The sequence below is a fragment of the Suncus etruscus genome, chromosome 6 (genome assembly GCF_024139225.1).
Source record: "Suncus etruscus isolate mSunEtr1 chromosome 6, mSunEtr1.pri.cur, whole genome shotgun sequence".
Taxonomy (NCBI): Eukaryota; Metazoa; Chordata; class Mammalia; order Eulipotyphla; family Soricidae; genus Suncus; species Suncus etruscus.
In genome coordinates, this window is record NC_064853.1 from 8,514,549 (window position 1) to 8,538,422 (window position 23,874).

General features: G+C 37.0%; 1 protein-coding gene across 1 annotated transcript in view; it reads right to left on the reverse strand.

The window, feature by feature from the left end:
• Nucleotides 1-716: 716 nt before the first annotated feature.
• The window catches only part of LRRC7 (leucine rich repeat containing 7), a 363,919-nt gene continuing 340,761 nt past the window's right edge, over nucleotides 717-23,874 (reverse strand). Inside the window, exons 24-25 of the mRNA XM_049775680.1 lie at nucleotides 19,751-19,825; nucleotides 717-2,060 (exon numbers count right to left, since the gene is read on the reverse strand). Coding sequence (XP_049631637.1) covers nucleotides 1,953-2,060; nucleotides 19,751-19,825 — 183 coding nt within the window. The 3' untranslated portion in view covers nucleotides 717-1,952. The remainder of the gene's footprint in view (nucleotides 2,061-19,750; nucleotides 19,826-23,874) is intronic.

Below are 23,874 nucleotides of genomic sequence, written 5' to 3' on the forward strand. Positions count from 1 at the left end.
CACCTGATCAAGGAGAGTTTGTCTGCTCACGGCAGCTGGAGAAGGTGGTTCAGGTGTGAACTTTGGATAAGAAAAATGAAGCTCTGAAAGACATTTCTCATCAGAAATAATCTATTTAAATGCACTTAAAAATGACTTCTGGGAAACATAGGAAACCAGCCAACCACGTAATCACTTGCATGACTGTTCAATCCTCTACGTTCATGAACTGATGTCACCTTGATAGAAAGCAACAGAGAATAAGTGCGACCTCTAAAAAAATAAAACTTCATTTGCCTTCAAGGGACTAATTCTATTGCCAGAAAATAGTATTTGCACTTTCTGGCAAGTGACACTCATTTGAATAGACCGTGCAAAAATATGGTATTTTCAATATCCCATCAAACAATTTTACCTACAAATATTCCTCTCAGAGCTTTGGTGATACCAATATGATGTCATTGGGAAATTCTAATAGAATACATAAAATGCTACCAGGTAAAATGAAGTCATTATGTATCATTAAAAATAGGAAAAAAAACTAAATGGAAATATAATAATGAATATAACCAAATTCTGGGAAACTTCTGAATTTTCTAATGATTGTCTAAATCGAACTAATCAGACTAAAAATCAAAAGAGAACAGTTGAAAGGAAAACAAAGTCAATTTTGGTTATCTACAGAGGAAGACTTTTCCAGAGTTAAAAAACAGCAGATTCTTTATTAACTATACTTATTTTTTTTTCTCTTCAGCGAGACAGAATTCAGGGTTCTATATATTTCACAACATTTTTGGGGGAAGAAAAATCTCTTCTCTATTTCTATCCACAAAACAAGATATTGAAAGTAAGAATACAGGTGGTCCATAGCTCTGAGAAATGATATTTTAAGTTTCATATTGAAATAGCAGAGTATTTTTTAATTCACTCGTCCATAACTTTCTAGCAACAGACCTTCTTAATGAGCAGTTTTGTCAAGGCCCCAAACTCATTTTCAATGTTTTAAAAGTAGCATATTCATTAAAACAACACATAAAGAAAGCCCACATTTGCCTGGAAAAGGATCACAGTTTAGAGTTTAAAATCCACATAAACTTGAAGAAATAAGAGCCAGGCTTTTCCTGCCACCCATCATTCACTGCTTGTTTTGTGGCGAACAAGATTGGTCTTAAGTCTCTTTCTCAGCTCTGCATGTGTTGTCATTAGCTAAAGGCATTGAGCACTTTAGTCTTGTCCTATTTATATTCAGGTCCCAGAGATCAATGGCTAATTTATGAAATATTTCACTCTGTGTCATGAGAATTTAGCAAATAAATATGGAATCAAATACAAACACTTTATACCATATGTACAGTTACTTTCATAAGGCATTATCATGTAATTTTTTTATTGAAAAAGATTCAATATAGTAAAGTCTTATTTTAAGATATATTTTTCTTTCTCAATCCGAGATGCTTAGTTTACGAAAATATTGTTTTTCTCTATATTCTTTTTTTTGTATATATGCCAACATATACCTTGTGCTAGAAATATTTTATGGGAATTACAACTCTTTATATCTGTATGTTCTATATAAAGGCATATACAACTTTGAGGCAGTGTTTCTGATGGAGTGCAGAATTCATAAAGAGCTTGTTGTGTGTGCTTCCGTGCTCGGAAATCATAGGAAATTCACTTTGAGAAGAAACTTATTTGATTTAAAAAAAAAAGAAACAGAAACAGAAACAAAAACAAAACTGCACCAATGCGCAGCCAGAGGCTGACAATGAAACTAATACGTAATCACACGAACATCATATTTATATTAGTTAACATTTTTTTTAAGGATGACCAGTGCTAACATAGAGTATTATACATTTGGCACTAATGTTTGCCATTGGTCCAGCAATTGGCAAAAATTTGTTTCTATGTATAAATTGATTTTGGAACATTAGGTCCTGGCTAGATGTATCTTCACTATTTATAAAAAATATTTAAACAGTAAGCTCACGTTGAATAACTAGATCTACTGTGTTCTGGAAACTCTTCAGTAGTAATACAGCTTTTTCATGTTCCATATGTACAAAACTATGTCCATTTGCCTGCGAAGACACAAAGAAAAGAGAGCCAGTTAATGGTAGGTATTTATTACTTTGTTATTGCTTGGAAGGCAAGAAGACCTGAGCATTGAAAAGTGGCAAGTTTTTTTTTTTGGGGGGGGGGTCACACCTGGCTGTGCTCAGGGGTTACTCCTGGCTCTATGCTTAGAAATCACTCCTGGCAGGCTCAGGGGACCATATGGGATGCCAGGATTTGAACCACCGGCCTTCTGTACGCAAGGCAAATGCCTTATCTCTATGCTATCTCTCCAGCCCTGAACAGTGGCAAGTTTTTAAAATTCACAATAGAATTGTGATGACAAGGGGATTTTCTTTAAGTTCAGCACCATTTGCTAATTTATTTATTTATTTATTTATTTATTTATTTATTTATTTATTTATTTACTTACTTACTTACTTACTTATATATGTTTTTGGGCCACACCTGGTGGCACCCAGGGGTTATTCCTTGCTCTGCACTCAAGTCACTTCTAGCAGGCTCCTGGGACCATATGGGATGCCAGGGATTGAACTCAGGTCTGTCCTGGGTTGGCCACATGCAAGGCAAACGTCCTACTACTGTGCTATTACTCTGGCCCACCATTTTCTAATTTAAATGGATCAACTAGAAAGGCTTCAGGTAGTCTGAACAATCTGAGTCACTGGTCTTCTGTGAAGCAGGCCTGTTACAGACAGACAGACAGATGTGCATGAAAGGTAGCAGTTGAGATAATTTTTTTTTTATAAAACTTTATTTAAAAGGGGCCGGAGAGGTGGCGGAGGGCGTAAGGCATTTGCCTTGCACGTGCTAGCCTAGGATGGACCATGGTTCTATCCTCCGGCATCCCATATGATCCTCCAAGTCAGGAGCGATTTCTGAGCACATAGCCAGAAGTAACCCCTGAACATCACCGGTGTGGCCCAAAACCCAAAATAAAATAAAATAAAAACCAACCCCTCCAAAAAACCCAAAAAACTTTATTATTATTATTATTATTATTATTATTATTTTGGGCCACACCCAGCGTTGCTCAGGGGTTACTCCTGGCTGTCTGCTCAGAAATAGCTCCTGGCAGGCACGGGGGACCATATGGGACACTGGGATTCGAACCAACCACCTTTGGTCCTGGATCGGCTGCTTGCAAGGCAAATGCCGCTGTGCTATCTCTCCGGGCCCCAAAAAACTTTATTTAAAAAACACTTTTATTAAAAAAAAAACTTTATGTGGTTTACAAAGTTGTTCATAATACAGTTGTTTCAGGCATTCAACATTCTGACACCAGTTTACCATCAATGTGACCTCTCTACCTTTGTCGCCAGTTTCACACCCCCATTTCTCCCAAGCTTTCTACCTTAGCAGACATAAAATAATTTATTTTATATTGCTTGTTACAACAAAATGGTAAGTGGAATTATAAAAAAAAAAGAGTTCAGTAAAAGAGAATTTGTGAAACTGTTAAATTTTAATTAAATTCAAGTCTCACTAAAGTCATTGTCTTTTTTTGCAACGGAAAACTATAAATGATGAGTTTTTTTGTGGTTAATTTAAATGCATTACATATTTTTCTGTTTAGGATAAACAATTGTTGCTTTACTGATCCTACCCTAATCAACAATTGTACTCCACCTTAGGGTGTGACTTGGTGATAGTATATTGATTATCCATTACTTATCCATAGGGTGGGACCTGATTCTTGTCAATAAAAACAGGGATCTAAGGAAGGGAGAGGCTCATTTTTCTGTCTTCTTCCACTGAGCCTCGCTCCATCTTGGAGTGAAAAACTTGGGTGGTTTGAATTCCTTGCTTGAATACTGGATTTCCTGAACCAATCTTGTACCTCTTCACCGTGTGAATTATTCCTGAGGATCTCTACAACTGGAACTGTTCCCCCTGATCTAATCTGACAGGGGAATGGGATCTGCTTTTCCTGTCTGAGAACTCGGTGGGAATCAAACCTCAATCAGTCTCTCTCCTACAGGCCCTTCAACAATGTTTCAACATTGCATGAAAATATGGTACCATACCTTGCAGCATGGTCAAACATTCTCATACCAAGGGTACAAATGAACCTCACAGGACAGTTAAATCTAGTTTAAACTCCGTAAAAAGTTCTTAGTTTATGTGTGCTCTTTTATTTTTCTTTTATTTTGGGGGGCAGTTCACACCTTGCAGTACTCATGGCTTACACCTGCTTCTGTGCTTAGGGATCACTCCTAGAAGTTCACGGTGGTGCTGGGGATCAAATCCACATCATCTAAGGGACAAAAATGATAGTATAGCAGGTAGGGCATTTGCCTTGCTGACACAGGTTCTAAATTTGTTCCTTGGCACCCCATGTGGTCCCCTAAGTTCCCCGAGCATAGAGCTAATATAAGCCCTGAGTATTGAATGAGTATTGCCCTAAACCAAACCAAAACAAAATTACTTGCCTACCAAATTTTTCAAAGATTAGAATCACAATGTATTTTAGATATTGGTAAATTTTAACTTAATTTTGATCTCTCTCTCTCTTTCCCTCCATCACCACCCACACACCAGTTGTCCTAGAGTAAAAGCAATCACTTCACACTGCTGTAAGCATTTTCATGCAATGTTGAAAAACTGTTTATCCTAAACAGGAAAACCTGCAATGCATTTAAATTAACCACAAAAACCTCATTATTTATAGTTTTCCCCCTTACAATGATTAAAAAAAAAAGTTCAAGTAGCTAATATGTGTCAGCGACAACACCATCCCGGATCATCCCACATCAACAACAGATGCTCCTTTTATTCTGAACTCATCATCAGAGACCAAAGGAAAGACATTTCATTTTATGCAAAATAAAATGTGCCCTAGTACTGCCAGAGCTGTTTGCACCCTAATTAAACAGAGACCCAAATGCTACCAATCAAAAACAAAATAGTAGCTGTATATCATTGCAGTTTAAGTTCAAGTGACATTTTTAGCCCTTTGGTTTCAGAAATTCAGATTTTTTCCAATTTCATATGTATATACCTCCTAAGTGCCAAAAGAGGAGAGGATGGATGTGCCCCCAGTTACCTTTTTTTTTTTTTTTAATCACTTAAAAAATTGACCTTACTAGAGGCTTCTCTCTTACCAGTTTGGGAAAATTTGTGACATTGATTTAAGTAGAAGTGATTGAGTCTTAAGGATAGAAGCACAATTTAGTGGGTGAAAGTTGTTGGATTGTCTTATCTTTAAAACAGAAAGGGCCCGGAGAGATAGCACAGCGGCGTTTGCCTTGCAGGCAGCCGATCCAGGACCAAAGATGGTTGGTTCGAATCCCAGTGTCCCATATGGTCCCCCGTGCCTGCCAGGAGCTATTTCTGAGCAGACAGCCAGGAGTAACCCCTGAGCACCGCCGGGTTGTGGCCCAAACACCAAAAAAAAAAAAAAAAAAAAAAAACCAAAAAAAAACCAAAACAAAAAAACCCCCAAAACAACAAAACAACAACAACAACAACAAACAAACAAAACGACAAGATATAAAAGTTCCAGAATTGGGAGTAAGAAAGATAGTAAGTATACTGAGCAGAGTTCTCATCTTGTACATGGCCAAACCGGGTTTAATTCCCAGCACTCTATATGTTTCCCTAAGTATCGACCCAAAGTGCAAAGCCACGAGTAGGTTCTGGGCATCTTTGGATGTACCTCCAATTCTCCTCCAAGAGTTCTAATCTGATGAGATATTGCAAAATCACCCCACTCTGCTATAAACAGGGTAAAAAAATGTTGGGACTGAGACTGTTGTTTCGCAAAAGAAATCAATAAGATTAAATTTTCCTAACACAAACTACAAGATTAGTAGTCAGCCAAAGAATTTCTTCATTTTAGAAAAGCATTATTCTGATCAAAAGAAGTTGTATCATAAAAAAGAAAGGAAGGGGCCGGGCGGTGGCGCTAGAGGTAAGGTGCCTGCCTTGCCTGCGCTAGCCTAGGATGGACCGCGGTTCGATCCCCCGGCATCCCATATGGTCCCCCAAGCCAGAAGCGACTTCTGAGCGCATAGCCAGGAGTAACCCCTGAGCGTCAAATGGGTGTGGCCCAAAAACCAAAAAAAAGAAAAAAAAAAAAGAAAGGAAAAGAATGCATAATGAGGATGACATGCCTGTGTTTTATTTATTTTGTACAGTGGAGGTAGAATTCAAATAAGAAATTGGGTTCATCCAAAATCAGATTTCACTGTAGCTTTCCTAAAAAGGGGTCTCCACCCTAATATCAATGCAACACAAAGAAACAAACAGAATCAGGGGTCCTCAAACTTTTTAAACAGGGGGCCAGTTCGCTGTCCTTCAGACTGTTGGAGGGCCAGATTATAGTAAAAACAAAAATTATGAACAAATTTCTATGTACACTGCATATATCTTATTTAGAAGTGAAGAAACAAAATGGGAATAAATACAATATGTGGCCCGTGGGCCGTAGTTTGAGGACCATTGGTTCAGAACATTAAAATATAGAAACAAGCAGCACATCCAAGGTCAGAATTATGAGTTTGGGATTATCGAGAAGACTGAAACCCAACTACAATCATATTTGTAATCAAGATATTTAAATAAAAATATTAAAATAAAGAAAACAAGAAATTAAAAAGAAAAAAAGAAAAAGTTTTCCTTTCTTCTTTCCATCTTTCTTCCTTCTCCTTCCGTACCTTCTTTTCCTTTCTACCCTTCCTCCTTCCTTCCTACCTTCTCTCCTTTCCTTCCTCCTTCCTTCTTTTTCCATCCTTCTCTCTCTTTTTTCCCTCCTTCCTTTCCTTACTTCTTCCCTCTCTCTCTCTTCCTCCCTTCATTCATTTATTCATCCTGATCACAGCGTGGGAGGTGTTTCTACTTCACGTTCACCCACCTTCTATTAACTCTACACCTATATGGATGCCTTGCCAACATGCTGCCCTGTACAAGTAAGTTTTGGGGTGCACACAGTCCATGCCTCTTTGGTGGTATGGCCGCACGTGCCCTTCATAGAGAGATGCATTCGCTGCATGTTAGTGGTGGAGTTGGTACATATGACTCTTTTTTATTTTGGTTTTTGGGCCACACCCAGTGATGCTCAGAGGTTACTCCTGACTATGCGCTCAGAAATCGCTCCTGGCTTGGGGGACCATATGGGACGCTGGGATCGAACCACGGTGCATGCAATGCAAACGCTCTAGCGCTTGCGCCACTGCTCTGGCCCCTACCTATGACTCTTTAGGAAAAAACAAGAGAACTTTCATTTATCTGTTTTTGGGGTAAAATCTGGGGGTGTTCAGGGACCACACCTGCCTCTATGCTCAGGAACCACTTCTAGATGTGTTCCAGGGACCAGATATGGTGCTGGGATTCAAATTAGGGTCACAGCCCCAGTCATATGCTAAGTCTTTGCCTTAATCTTTGGTATATCTTTCTCTTTTCCCTGGAAAAAGGGCTTTGAAATAAACCTTGGACTTCTAAAAACTCTCTGCAGGAAGTAGACCCATCTGGTCTCCATGGCAACGGAGGAAGAGCATCTCAGAGTCCAAACCATCTCTGTGCAGTTGGGATGCCTGTGTCTTCTTTGCCATCACCACTAACTATCTTGCTACTGCTCTCCTCCACCTCATTCTAGTGGTGACCTCTGGTGGCTTTTCATGCACACCTTGGGGTGTGTGTGTGTGTCATCCTCAATGTCCATGGTGAGTATAACTGTCTTTGGAGACACACTAGATTTCTCATCAGCCGCGCTGCAAATGTACATGTCTTTGGGGACTCCTGGTCTCCCTTATAAATTCCTATCTGCATTAGTCCAGACTCCATGTGGTTGTCTAGAACACATTTTTGATCATCTCTCTAATGGTCATCTTTTGATGCCCATGACAAGCAACTGGAAGCACCACACCTGGTCTTGTGCATCAGTGCCCTGGCAGAGACTTCTAGAAATTCTGCTGCCCACACTACCTCCTTAGCTGCCGCTGCCTCAGCTCTGAGTTTATACTTTTTTTTTTTTTTTTTTTGGTTTTTGGGCCACACCTGGCTGTGCTCAGGAGTCACTCCTGGCTATCTGCTCAGAAATAGCTCCTGGCAGGCACGGGGGACCATATGGGAAGCCGGGATTTGAACCAACCACCTTAGGTCTTGGATTGGCTGCTTGCAAGGCAAACGCCGCTGTGCTATCTCTCCGGTCCCGAGTTTAATCATTTAAAATATAAGGGTATTAATCGTCCATACTCATGATGTGTGTGTGTGTGTGTGTGTGTGTGTGTGTGTGTGTCTTACCCAGCTCTACTCAAGACTTACTCTTAATTCTGCTCCAGGATGAATCTTGGTGGAGCTTAGAGGCTCTATGGGATGCTGGGGATCGAACCTGGGTTGGTTGTATGCAAGGCAAGTGCTCTATCTGCTGTTCTATTGCTCCTGCCCCAATTCTCATGGTTCTTAATCCCATTCACTATTTGTAAGAAAGTGAGCCTCCAAGGAAGACATTAGAAGATTCAATAGGTGTCCATCATTGCTACTTCAGAGTCATCAGTCTATGTAATCAAATTCATTTTAGCTTAGCTAGCTTCAGGCTATCACTTCAGTATGTTAACTGCATTATTTGATACCATGCTCACCAAATGAGCATGTTTCTCTGTAATCCAATGCTTGGGTTTCTTTAGATTAACTTGCCTATTTTCTGGATGGGACTTTTGGCTATTAATATAGAAGTTAATAAGATGAAACACCATCTCATCAAACTTGGTAGGAACAATACTGAGGAATTCAATGGCTGGTAATCATGTGTTTTCTTGATTAATAAGCTGAAACACCATCTCACTGAAACTTGATAAGACTAATGCTGAACAATCCAATGACTGATAATCATGTGTTTTCTTGAAATAGGAGATTCAATTACTTTGGAAAGTTTAGTAATATTGACTGCTTGGCAAGTATGGTTGATGGAGAATATTAATTGGTTGGCCCTTCTCAAATTTTAATGAACTGATAGTAATTTTGGATCTGATTGACTTTGTTGTTTTATCTTTTATGCTTTATTAAAATACTAATAATTTCAAATACCTATGCAAGATGTTTGTACAGACTTTAGCCTATTTTGGAGGGAGATAGAAAATAATACTCCATCACTAGCAACACAGTATAACCTTATAAATGATATGAAAGCTGTCTGAGATATTTTATTACAAGTTCAACTGAACATGATTAATGCCAATGAGTTGATCAAGAAATGTTATATAATCTTGAATTTTTAAACCATAGTAGTACTATTATAGACAAGGCAAGAGCTAGGAAACAAATATCTAACCCTGTGGAAATCAGTAGACATAGGAGTCTACATTTGCTTTGTAGAATTGATATTATGGATGTCTTTACTGCACCTTGACACACGTGTTTTCTTGCCTGTTGTGAGAGCTTGTAACAAATGCTTTTAGTTCATTAAATGAATTCACCTTTGAGTACAAATTTAGTTATTTGTTAATGGGACATTGTTTTAGACTTATTTCTAGAGTCTGATGCAATGAGATAGAGCTTGGAAGAAGGCTGTAAAGAGAAGACAGAGTCACAATTGTAACTTTCTGTTATCTTGAAAAAACTAGCAAAGAGAATTTATATGGTGTTTTAGAAAATAAATATGGTGACTAGCTGAATTACCTCATTTGGACAATTCAGACAGGGAATCAAAGAAACATTTAGGTATTTGTGCAATGTTTTGCAATAAAAACAAAGACCTGAATTACAGTAAGAATTAAGAATTACAGTGATTTATTTCAGCTAGTAAGGTTGTGTGGTTGTTTAGCCCCTGAGAATGAAAAAAGAAGAAAATAGAGGCTGTGGGCTAGAGAAAATAGAGCGGTTAGAGATCTTGCCTTGCATATGGTCAACCATGTGAGTTGGATCCTTAGCATCTCAAAAGAACCCCTGAACACCACTAGCAGTAATTCCTGAAGGCAGAGTCAGGAGTTACCCCCTAAGAATTTCTGGATGTGGTCCTCCAAAAAAACAAAATTAGAAATAATAGATGCTACTATGCAGATTTAGTTGGAAAGCATAAATCCAATGATGCCTTGAAAATGAAATGCTTATAACCTACATTTGTTCATTTGACATTTTAGATATATGCATAGAATATAGTGAAAGATTATTTAAAAATGCAAATCAATAAAAATGTGATATATTTGCCACATCTGATTATAGGTATGCATATATTACATAAACTCTCTTTATCCTGGGTTATGATAAAATGCACACAATTGGAGGCAGTTGTACCTTAATGAAAAATGAGAAATAAATGAATGGCTTATTAAGTTAAAATGAAATTAATAAGAAAGCAATTTAGGAAAGAAAAGATATTCTAAGAAGTTTATGCTCCAAGAACACATAATTAATGGGTTTCTGACTTTAGCTGATTTGAACATATAAGGGAAACTGTGCTATAATTTTTGTGTTATTTCCAGAAGATATCCTTCCTTATTAAAATCCACTTGAGATCTGTCACAAAATGTTTTTTTAATTTCCCCCTTTAATGATTTAGACACGAAAAGACTGAGGGTTAATGAAAATATTATTTATAATTCCAACCAAAATCGAGCTTTGCAATTACAGCACATTGATTTACTCGAAGACATACTTTGTACGTAAATTTTATCTTCACAGTCCTTCCTAGATTTATCTTTGGCTTCCTTCGGGTAAATGATTTGTTAAAAGGATAAATTATGGCTGTTTATATTCCAGAGATTCTCTGGAGGATGATAACATGATTCGGAATTCTTATTTCAAGCTTCACATTAAAATATTAGCCTGAGATGGATTTGTCACAAGGTTGTTGGGATTAGTTGATAAGGACAGAAGCATAGGGTTAAAAAAAATCAAAAGAGAAATGGAACAAGAAATTTGGGAAGGGGACTTGGGGTTAATTTATACTGACCTACAGGGACAAACATTGAAAAGGCTAGTAGCAGACTCTGGAAACAACCAAGATGCCCTTCCACAGATGAATGGCTAAAGAAACTGTGGTACATGTACACAATGGAGTATTAGGCAGCTGTCAGGAGAGATGAAGTCATGAAATTTTCCTATACATGAATGTACATGGAATCTGTTATGCTGAGTGAAATAAGTCAGAGGGAGAGAGACACAGAATAGTCTCACTCAAATATGGGTTTAAAAAATAAAAGACATTATTGTAATAATGCCCAGAGACAATAGAGATGAGGGCTGGAAGGACTGGCTCACCATACGAAGCTCACCACATGAAGCTCACCACAAAGAGTGGTGAGTGTAGTTAGAGAGATGATTATGCTAACTATCATGACAATGTTAATGAGTGAGAGAAGTAGAATGCCTGTCTCAAATACAGGCAGGGTGAGGAGGAGGGAAATGGAGACATTGGTGATGGAAATGTTGCACTGGTGAAGGGGAATGTTCTTTATATGACTGGAATTCAGCTACAATCATGCCTGTAATCAAGGTGCTTACATAAAGATATTATTAAAAGAATAAAAGGCTAGTAGGCATGACTATTGATAATAGAGATACACAAATACCTTCAGAGTTGAGGTTTGGAATGTTTTATCTCCTGGGCTAGCGGGAAACTGAAAAATACTGTTACTAAAAAATGAGAGAAATAGCAAAAAAGAGATGGAGTATAAGCTTCGCAGGTTTAATGCCCAGCATTATTCAGCCTCCTGAGCACCGCTGGTAGCTACCCAGCAAGAAACTGGGTATACCCCTGAGCACCACTGGGTGTGACTGTCAAAGCAAAGAAAAACAAAATAAAACAATACAACAACCATATTAGGCAAACGCTCTACAGCTGTGCCTCTCCAGCCCCCAATTTTATTTTTTTATTTTTATTTTTTCCTTGTTAATGGCAACCCAGGCTGCTTTCTCAGACCCTCCAGTTCAGCTGTTTTTTTTTTTTAATTTAGAATTTTAATCTGAAAGATACATTTACCAAATATTGGGATATATTTAGGGTTGAAAACCCTTGGACAATCAAAATGACATGGACTTATTTGAAACATATGATATAATATGATATGATATAAAATGATTTAATATATGATATATTGTTATATATATATATATACGCACACACACTTTTGATTAAAATTGTGAATGACATGGGGGCCAGAGAGATAGCACAGCGGTAGGGCTTTTGCCTTGCAAGCAGCCGACCCAGGACCAAAGGTGGTTTGAATCCCGGCATCCCATATGGTCCCTAGGAGCGATTTCTGAGCAAAGGGCGAGAAGTAATCTCTGAGTGCCTACGATGTAGGCCAAAAAACAAAAAAACAAACAAAAAAATTATGAATGACAAAGCTTTGATTCTTAGAAAGCGCATAAGAAAAAAATGTGTGAAGTGTGAAAAAGCTTCAAGCCTTCATGGCTTTTACGGTACTATTAAAAAAAATCTCCATAGAATAAACCACAGAAAAGAATTTCCCTTCTGTTTGAAGTGCACACCTGCCTTGCTGCTTAAATATTTCATGAATTCAAGCTCAAAAAAAAAAAATGACAATCTAGAACTGACTCAACAAAAGCTTTTTTGAATTATTTGTATAGAAGTTCAGATGTGGCGCAGATAATAAATAGTAATCCTGAAGCAGTGACTGATTTCTTTGCTCTGATTTTAAAATGCCTGCTTTCTTCTTACCAAACATGCTGAATAAACATCTCTAACAATGAATTTTCTACCTTGGCTTGGCACAGCAATTCACTCAATAAACTCAACTTTATTCCTTTGGCTTTTGCCAGGTAAAGACTAACAAGAAAATCAGCCTCCTCTTTTTCAGAAGGCTTTGTTTCTGTTTGGGGGAATCTGCTCTTGAAAAAAAAATAAAAGAACGGGGAATTCATTTTGTTCAGTGTTTGGGCGCCAGCTCTGTCTTGGCCTTTCCCCCTCTTTCCATGTATTGTTCTATGCAACTCTAGGCAAATTTTGTATGACTACAGGAACCCAATTCCATTCTCTATTCCATTGTTCAAATTACTTGGCAAAATTGGGCACCATATGCATACCTCAAACAAATACAATGTGAGGAGATAATGCGATTTGTACAATTCGTTCCAAAAAAATCACTATTGTATAATGGAAGAAGCTCAAATAAGTTATTTTACAGTCAACCATTAGAATATTATGGATTAAAATGATATATATACACTATGATGGCTATTGAATATTATTTTTTTTAGCTAGACATGGAAGTTGAAGAGAGGCCAATGCACGTTCTATATTGGTTTACAGTCTTACTGAATCTCTCTCTACATATGCTTTTTGATTTGTAAAATATAGTTTGTCAATCTTTTATTAATTATCTGTGTTGAACTTTACATGTAAATACAACTAAGTGTATATATATGTATATATATAATGAAATGCTGGCATATAAAAATACAAGTGTTTAAACCATTAAAAATGAGAAGTCTTTTGATCAGACTATATTGAAGCCGATTTTTATTTTTCAAATGTCTTATGACCTGATGAGGAGCAATTATTTTGAACACTAAAATTTACCTGATTAATGCTTTCTACTTGTTCCCCACTTCTCTTGATAGTTGTGGTTTTAACCCCAAAACAAAGTCAACAAATAGAAAATAAATTCATTTGGTTTGATTGGGAAAGATGCTAGTGAAATTTATAACAGTTAATAGTTTTTTAAGGGTCTTAATAATTTGATTTTTTTTGTTTGTTTGTTCGTTTTGTTTTGGGGCCATACTCAATGGTGCTCAGGAGATTTATTCCTGGGTCTATGCTCAGGGCTCATTTTGGCAGTGCTCCGATGAAATGCTGAGAATTGAACCCAGGTTGGCCATGTTCAAGGCAGATGCCCTATCCATTGTACTATTGCTCTGGCTCCAAATCTTGATTCATTTCAGCCAGATATTTTTCACATTACATTTTTTGTAGAAAATTAAAAAAATAAGACATATCTTGAGCTTAATTAACGACTCAAGGACAATTATGAACATGAACCTTCTTTGGAATGAAGTCATGGGTCTAGTTTCATTTTTGAGAACCATTGCCCAAAGTATATTCAATAGAAGTGGCTGATTCTGATCAATGAGGAGTTTCATATGGTTAATTAAATAACTTGGAAAATAAAAATTTCTAAGACTTCTTAGGTGTCAAATATGCTTGGTACATTGTGGCCTCTTGAACGAAGGCTAGAGTTTGAGATGACTCAAACTTTTTTGACTTAGGAGTTTTATTTCTGTCTCAAAGAAAAACGTTAATGATGCTCTCAAAAACTATACTGTTATACTTTTTTTTTTTAATTAATTTTTGTTTGTTATTTTTTTTGCCAAACCTTAAAGTGATCAGGGGCTATTCCTGGCTCTGTGCTCAAGAGGGACTTCTTGGAGTACTTGGGGGTGCATTCGTGGATTCAAACCAGATTTGGCAGCATTAAGGCAAGTAAGTGTTTGACCTCATGTGTCATTTTTCTGGCCTGTACTTTTTGAAAGAAAACTTTTTACAAAGAACATTTCTCAGCTGTTTGCCAACTTAATACCATATATCTGCCATAGAGATTTTACTGGATTGTGTAGACATTTAAACTTTCTGTTTGCAGTCTGAGTCTTGAAAGTCTGTAATGTACTGTTTCCTCCAAGTTTGAACTTAAACAACCCAGCAATTTTACACTTCTTTTTTTTTGGGAGGGTCACAGCCTTTGACGCTCAGGGGTTACTCCTGGCTATGCGCTCAAAAATCACTCCTGGCTTGGGAGACCATATGGGAGCAGGGGAATAGAACTGCCGCCTGTTCTAGACTAGAGCTCGCAAGGCAGATGCCTTACCTTTAGCACCACCACTCCAGCCCCAATTTTACACTTCTTAAATTTAAAAACAAGCAAACAAAATCAAGGTGTCTTAGCTTATAATAGCAATGAAGTAATTATTTTAGAATTGCAGAGTACTACACCAATCCCTCCACTTGAATATTTCAAGACTCTCTCAACTTCATAATTCTTAATTTCTGGAATAATCTCACCTTTCACTACACATAACCAATTTTTTCATCTCTGTATCTGTTCTGGCCTCAGCCTCTCACATCTGTTCCTGAGACTAATGTTGGTCTTGCTCAGAGGCAGATCTCCTGTTCATCTTTCTTTATTTTTTCTTCTTGGGTAAGCCTGGAGTAACTTCTACCTACTTAGTTAAGCCTGGAGGCTTGGAACTCTGAACTTAGTAGATTTATTTGTCAATACTAGTTTTTTGAATTGCTTATATGAATTGTAATACAAAGATTTTTGAAAACTAGAATAAGAAAGGCATATCTGGTATGGTTGATTATAGATTTTTTGATGTCATTAGGATAGCTATAGTCAAGAAATAGATTTTTGATTACCAATTGCAAAGGTAAAGGTAAAGAAACTGAAATTTGGGGCCGGGCGGTGGCGCTAAAGGTAAGGTGCCTGCCTTGCCTGCGCTAGCCTTGGACGGACCGCGGTTCGATCCCCCGTTGTCCCATATGGTCCCCCAAGCCAGGAGCAACTTCTGAGCGCATAGCCAGGAGTAACCCCTGAGCATTACTGGGTGTGGCCCAAAAACCAAAAACCAAAAAAAAAAAAAAAAAAAAAAGAAACTGAAATTTTTTTCAATTTCTACAATTGCATTTGTATACCTTAAATTAGAAAAATATATTTTGGGGCCAGAGAATTAGTGGAGCAGGCATGTAGTAGTCCTGGGTTCATTGTCTAGTACCCAACATTGGTAACCCTGAGCTCCACCAGGAGTGATTTCTGAGCTCAGAAGCAGGAGTAAGGCCTTAGCACACTGGATATGGGCTAAAAACAATAAAAAAGAAAAAGAAAAATTTATTTTGGTGACTGCAAAGTCTGGATAATATTAATAATGATCTATCAACCACTGACTCCTTTCTTGCCACAATTAGGCTCTTGTCTGTGATTGGGAGTGGTTTTAGGCACTTCTAATTGTGAATTATGTTGGCTATTAAGTGCAATATATTTTTTCCCAATACATTCATCTTTTTAACAGAAGTCATTTCAATTAATAGATTTTCTTCCATTCAAAGATAGTTTGAAATGTAGAAGGTATAAAGAATTAAAAACCCTTAGTTGGAAATAACATTATAAAACAGAAATTGTGATGGCAAACCAACAAAGCTGGTATTTAAAAAAATGGTGGAAAAAGAGGACAAATTCACATGATTCAACGGAATCACATTGTGTGTATGGGGCGTGTTTGTGCCACAACTACCAGCACTTGGGAGATATTCCCAATTTTGTGCTCCAGTGAGTTCTGATGCTCATTTGGTGCTGAATATAGAATAGGAGTTGTTTGTACATTAGGTAAAAGCCACAAACTGTATACAGTTATACAGTGGGCTCATAAATGTATCTTTTCTGACAAAAAAGTAAATGTCAAAAATAATAGAGCCACCTTTACAATAAAATCATAAGCATACAATTTTAGGAATTTCCAATAATATACTCATGAATACTGGTTTTGGAATTTTGTGCATGAGAAATTAATATTAGAAGTATTGTAAACCAAAGATCCTCAACCAATAACTTTGTTTTTTTTTTTTTAAGTTATAGATAAAGAGAGCTATCAAAAGAGAAAGGGAATTCTAACAAACTTTGGGATGGGGAAAGTTCTATCTCTTTTTTTTTTTTAATTTTGTTTTGTTTTGTTTTTGAGTCACAGTGGTGGCACTCAGGAGTTACTCCTGTCTCTGCACTCAGAAATTATTCATAGTAGATTTGGGGGAACACATGGGATGCTGAGGATCCAATGTGGGTTGGCAGTGTGCAAGACAAACACCTTACCTGCTGTGCTATCACTTCGGCCCCAAATTCTATTTCTTTTGCTATTTTACTTCTTTTTCTATTTGCTCTTGGGTTAGATCAAACCAAATAGCTGTCATTCCTCAGGAAGATCATTGCTTTTTGTCCCTGCCTGCTTTTCCTTTTTTTTTTTTTTCAGGTTGCTTGTGATACCTCTGTTCCAGTGAGAACATATTCTAAAGATTCCATAAACGACAGATAACTCACTGTTAAGAATCCATTTCCCTCAATGTTTTTCAAACTAAGAGATGATAGAATGAGGAAAAGACAAAAACAAGAATTTGTTTATTTAAGTCACTGAGCTTGGCAATGGCTTTAGTTTAGATTTAGACATTCTTTCTTTTGTAAAGTACAATTGATCACATATGCTTTTTGACTAGGATGAATGAAACGGTAAATGCAGTCATTTATTTGATTAAGGTCTGAGTGTTGTTTTTCTTGGATTGAAACTGACTTTGATTTTAATGTGCAAGACACAAAGGAGATCTAGAGCAGGGATAAAATGATCCACCCTTGGCTGTCTTTTGTGGATGGAGGTGAAGTCCCAGCTGCAGATCCAATGCAGGTTTTTTTTCCTTTTAACCAAGTAAGACTCCAGTTTCTGCTCTTTTTTTGCAGTAGGAATACATACATTTTGCTGTTGGCTAACTTTGTTGCTTAACTTTGCTATATTATTCCTCAGGGGTGGGAAATACTAAAACCCTTATGGTTGCACATATATATCGTCTTTCTAGAATTCACAGCCGGAAAATATTTTAAGACAGCAGCTGCATACTAACTTGATTCTCATTTCTCTTCAACATTATTCTTTTTTCTATAACCATTATATCTAATATATCTCTCTATATAAATGTAGTTATCATATATTATGCATATACATTTATGTATGGTGCAGGTGTAATAATATTTTCATGCCTACGTTTATAAATGCCTATTAATTTTCTGAATCTAGAGAGAAAAAATTCTTTTTTCTGTCTCAGTCTTGGAGAAAGGCATCTCCCCAGAGTGGTTATTGGCTATGGAAAAGTTTTTCTACATAGCATTGCATGCTAATAAATCTGAAATTTGTGATTAAGTGCTGACATAGTTTTGAATTTGATTTAAAATAATATCTTGCAAATTTCACAGAGAGAATAAAGCTAGTCATATCCTTGGTAAGCAATAGCATTTAGTAAGTATTGTTTAATTACATTGTTTATTTTTGGTTTATTGGAAATGGATAAGTTTGTTGAACAGCCATATTTTTGGGTTGGTGAGACATCTGACACATATAAAGCATAGTTCATTTTACACATCATGAATCTGGGTCCCATAAACATTATGTGAAAAGTTTAGGATCAAAATGCTAGCTAGATAATCCAAAAGCATAAACATTCTACACTAAAATGGTAAATACAAATTTTCAATGATTTCATAGGATTTTTTGTTTGTTTGTTTTCTGGGTCACATCCAATGGCAGTCAGGGGTTACTTCTGGCTCTGCGCTCAGAAATTACTCTTGGCAGATTTGGGAGAACATATTGGATGCCGGAGATCAAACCTGAGTAGGCCACATGCAGGTCAAACTCCCTCTGTGTTATTGCTCTGACCTCAATTTTGAAGGACTTTTTAATTTGAATATTCTAAATTATAAGACCAAGTGCTATTTTTTTTGCCTCCAGGAAGAAGTTGGGCCTAAAATTAGTATTTCTCCTGACACAGTGCTCTAGAGAACAAGAAATGTAGTTCAGAGTGTCAGAAAAAAAAGATCATTTTCAAAAAATGTTAGAAATGCTCATTTCTGTCAAATGACTGATGAATTTGAATGCTCATGTTTTTTCTAGTTTAAAATATTTCTGAGAATAAGACACTAAAACAATGTATTTAAATACACATATACATAATATATATATAAACACACACACATACACACACACACACACACACACACACACACATATATATATATTACATAAGGTTTCTAACTCTAGAACTTTCTGAGGTTTCAAACTAGGGGTCTCCTTACAGTTGAGTTGAACAACACCATGTCTCTTGCCATCTCATAACTGTACAGAAAATATGAGATATTCTTTCCCCCACATCCTCTCTATTCACGATCTCTTCTGAATGTCTTGTTGTGCCTTTTTCGAATCGCTTTAAATGGCCAATTATCAGCAATGTCAAGTAGTTCCATCTAGTTCCATAGCAGGAAATTTCTGGGGATTAGAAGTCAATGCACTGAATCATAAATAAATTGCTGATACTTAAGAACCTTGCCCTGATTTTGGAAATCCGAAGTGAACTCAGTGAGAAAAAAAGGACACAAGAAGCCAAAAAGATGAGGAAATAACAAACATTTGGTTGTTTACTGATCTGACCTATTTTGATTTGCAGTAGCTTTAGGTTAAAGAAGGTTTTCTTTTTCACCAGATAGTATTTTTAAAGTTGTTTTACATACAGACACATTTTTCTCCAATATCTGAGAAAGGAAAGTATACAGATATATCTATGTAGTCTAGAGCATTCAAATAGGAATGAGCTTATTGCTGAGATAAAATATGAAATAAAGTATGAATTCAAAACCAGTTCCTTCTTTTTATCTAAAGTCACTGAAATATTCTATTTAGATATATTGCCATTTTTATTTGTCCTGCTAACTATGCCTACTTCTCATGTGTATCATTTCTACTTCCATTACATTTAAATACAAATCTACCAAACACCTACCATGTGCCAGGTATAGGGATATAGAATTTATTAAGCTGAATTAAATTTCAATTCCTCATACAATAAGGATCAAAAGGAAATGTTGGATGGACTTATTCTCAATCACTTAACTCAAATTATTTAACAGAGTAGCTTATTATGTATTTGTTCCAGTGCTGTCATTAATTTTTTTGTTTTTAAAGTTTTAAATAAAAAGAACAAAAACTATCTTACCTGGAGGATCTTATCACCAGGCTGCAGCAGGTTGGATGCAGGTCCATCAGGCTGAACCCTAGTAACAAAGATACCCTATAAGTCAGAATTAACAGAGGTTAGGATTCTATTATCAAGAACTAGGCCTACTTCAATTTCATTCATATAGAAAACAAAGAAAACAGATTCAAAAAGCATAAACATGTATAAATTGGCATGTTATTATAGAATTTTAACCAAAATACCACTCTACCAATCAAATAATAATGATAAAACACCCACATCATTATGAATTGCACAGAAAAGCTCATTTTGTTTGATGTGCATTCATCTCCAGGAATGCCCTCAAATTTCTTTGATCATGTGAAATATGATACTGAACCACCTCTTATACAACAATGAACTTATCTTAAGTTATTATGCATGGAAAAGATCTCCTATTTGATAGATTATGCACTATTACCACACTAAGGGCTAAGAGACAGTACAGTAGGGAATAAGGCATTGAATACTGCCAACCTAAGTTCAATCCCTAGTACCCCATATAGTCCCTAGAACCTACCATGAGTGCATAGTCAGGAATAAAAGGTTTCTCTCAAAATCAAAACAAAAGAAAAATTTTAAATAAAAGTTTACTGAATTGCATATAAATATTCCCTTATTTTAATGGGCATTATAGTTTGTTACTGAGATTTTCTTAAAACAATATCTTCATTTAAGTACCATGGTTACAAACATTTTCATGGTTGGGTTTCAGTTGTAAAAAGTACACCCCCTTTCACCAGTGCAACCTTCCAGACACCAATGTCCCCATTTTCCTCCTCCCCTATTGCTCAGAATTTTGAAATAAAAATATATGCAAAGACAATTCCAATATTCATTTTATCTTAAATTTTTTGTGGGTGAGGGGGGTTTGGGCCACATGTGCCTGGTTTTTTATTGCTTGTTTTTTTTGGATCACACCTAGTGATGCTCAAGGGTCATTCCTGGCTCTGCGCTCAGAAAACACTTCTGGTGGGGTTGGGGTCCATATGGGATGCTGGGGATTGTACAAGGGTTGGCTACATGCAATGCAAGTGCTCTACCCATTGTACCATCACTCTGGCCCCAAGTGCTGGTTCTTGTAGCCTACTTCAGGCGCTGTCTTCAGAAATTATCCTTCGTGGTATTCAGGAGACCATGAGGTGCCAGAGTTTGAAACTGGGTCTCCATCATACAGCTTATATACTTCAGATGCTTGAATTATCTCTTCAGCATCTCCAACAAGTATGTAAAAATTAAAATTGATGTCTATATAGTCACAAAAATCCCTATATTGATTAATTTATAATTTAAAAATAATTTTGCTGACCACCTGTACAAAGAAAAATATTTATTGAATATCTATTCTTTGCTAGTATTTTAAAGGCTGATAGAACTCCAGTTTCTGGCTCCAGTGAATTCCCAGTTCAGTGAATGAGAAGTTAAGGAAACCAACAGTTACAAAACAGTCATAGTGTTGCAGAAGAATAACAAATTACAGAAAAAGTTGCACCTGACTATACTTAGTGGAATAAAAGGGCCCTTATGGCTTTATCCAGGATCAAACTTGAACCTGTGAAGCATCTGATCTACCACCTGCCTCATCCCTGGTCCCCAGTGGGATATGGCTTTAAAAATGAAAAGTGGTTGACTCATAAAGGAAAAGAAAAAGGTTCCCACACTAACTGGGAAAAAGAGAAGGAAGACAGATCAGTACATAAGTAAGAGAGCATGAAAAGAAGGTGCAAGTTTTTCTCTCAGGACTGCGTGGTGGAGGGGGGAGTTGGGAGGAGTGTGGGAGTGAATCAGGCCAAAGAGCATGCTGGGAGTCAACCAAGATGGGCCTCCCAAACCATGCTCAGAGAAGATTTGGAGAAAGCTGGCCAACATAGCTATAGGATGAATTGTAGATTAGAGTTGAATGTGATTGGAGGAGGCCTCTCAGGGTGCATCCAGTGATGCCCAGAAGACCACAAGGTGCTGGGGATTGAACCTGGGTCAGCCTAACACCTGTACTTTATCTCTTTGGCCACAGGGAGTTCATTTTTCACAGGCTTATATATAAGAGACATAAAAACAGATTCTAAAACCCTTCTCTTATGTAGTGTTCTCTGTTAACATTTAGAATGTTTATGAAATTTATTCATGAATGACTTTTGAATGATTTTTTATCTTCCTTATTTTTTTTTCATCTAAAGGTAAAATTATTGGGGCCAGAGCAACAGCACAGCAGGTAGGGTGTTTGTCTTGCATCTGGCCAATCTGGATTTGATCCCTGAATTCCTTATAGTCCCCTGAGCACAAATCCAGGAGTAACACATGAGCATCACTGGATGTGACCCCAAAACAAACAAAAAATTGAAAAAGATAAAATTATAGGGTGGCATTATTGTATGCAGAAAAACAGCTTACTTTTTCTTTTAGTAACTTAAGTTCCACAGATCATTTTAAGGGCATAACTGGACGGCATGCTTTTCTCTTGTTGGTTCTGAGGTACCAGCCCTAAATCTTATAGGTGCTCAAGTCCTTGTTATAAAACCATGTGGCCATTGCATGTGTCCTACTTGCCTCTTCCTCACAGTTTTAAACTATCTCAAAATTTCGTCTACAGGTTATAGTACCTTACACACTATAAATACAATGCAAGTAGTTGCTGTTCTGTAATCTTTGGGAAGAATTATGACAAGAAAAAATGTTTATATACATTTAATACTGATGCAACTGTTAGAGTTTCTGCTTCATAGCAGATTTTTTTCACCCTACTTAGTTGGTTGATCAAATTCTCAGATGTAGATGACATATATTTGCTAATATGCTCATCATCGTATTTTTGTAACTACTGAAAAAAAAAAACCAAATCAAATCAAAATGCCTAATAACAGGGGTAGATTAAGGGAACTGGTTAGACCAATGGGCTAGACTAGGTGTGGACTTAGTGCATACTTTGCTTTGCACACAAGAGGGCCAAATTCCATCCCTGTAAATTCCTGAGTAGCACCCAAGCAGTAAGAAATCCATAAGTGCTCATTAAAGATGACACTCTAAGAGGCAGATAATTATACCTGTGCTTAGTGGAAATGCATGTTTAATATAAATTTTTGCTGCAATGTATTTCTATGCATATATGTGTGGAGCTGAGAGAATATATCTCTAACCACTAGAGATCTAGTAGTGGTTGGGTGAAGGCAAGAGAGACAATATTTATTTGGGGGGGGGGTGTTCGGGCCACACCTGTGGAGCTCAGGGTTACTCCTGGCTCTGTGCTCAGAAATCGCTCCTGGCAGGCACTGAGGACCATATGGGATGCCAGGATTCGAACCACCGTTGGTCTTGGGTCGGCTGCTTGCAAGGCAAATGCCCTACTGCTGTGCTATTTCTGCCCCCGACAGTATCTATTTATTTCCCTTTTTGCTTTGTTTTGTGCCCTCTAATTTTAACTATGAATATTGCCCACTGGAAATACTCACAAAATAGTATTTGAAAGAATATTAGGTGAATGGTGCTACTTTAAGCGTAATGTTTAGATAGAGTCACTTTGGCATAATTACATAAATGTAATAATTAGTTACAATTACATAAATTTTGACATCAAAAAGGACAAAGACAGCTGTCTACTTGAAAGGGACTTTAAATAAAAAAAAAAAACTATCTCTTAGGGACCTAAGAGATAGTAAAGTGGGCAGGGTACATATCCTGGATGTGACTGATCCAAGCTCCATCTCCAGGACTACCAATGGCCTTCTGAACACTGCAGGGAGAGATACCTAAGAAGAGAGCCAAAAGTAAGCCCAGAATCCCTCTGGGCATGCCCCCCACCAAACCAATACCAAAAGAAAAGAAAAAAAGCATGCAAGCTCTTGGACTTATGTGGTAGAAGACCTTGGTTCATTTCTAATGCAAAAACAATAAAACAACATTGCAATGACTAATTTGGTGAATCGCCCTGATTGAGAGAACAGGTAACTCTACAGACCTTTTCATACTGAATTTGAAGCGTTCCTATTTCCTCCATTTAGGAAACTTCGAATGTCTGCCCGCTCACCTTGCTCTTTGCTCTTAGGGACTCACGAAAGGAAGCATATGATTGTCCAAAATAAGCTCTTGCAGCTTTGGGTGCTGGTGGT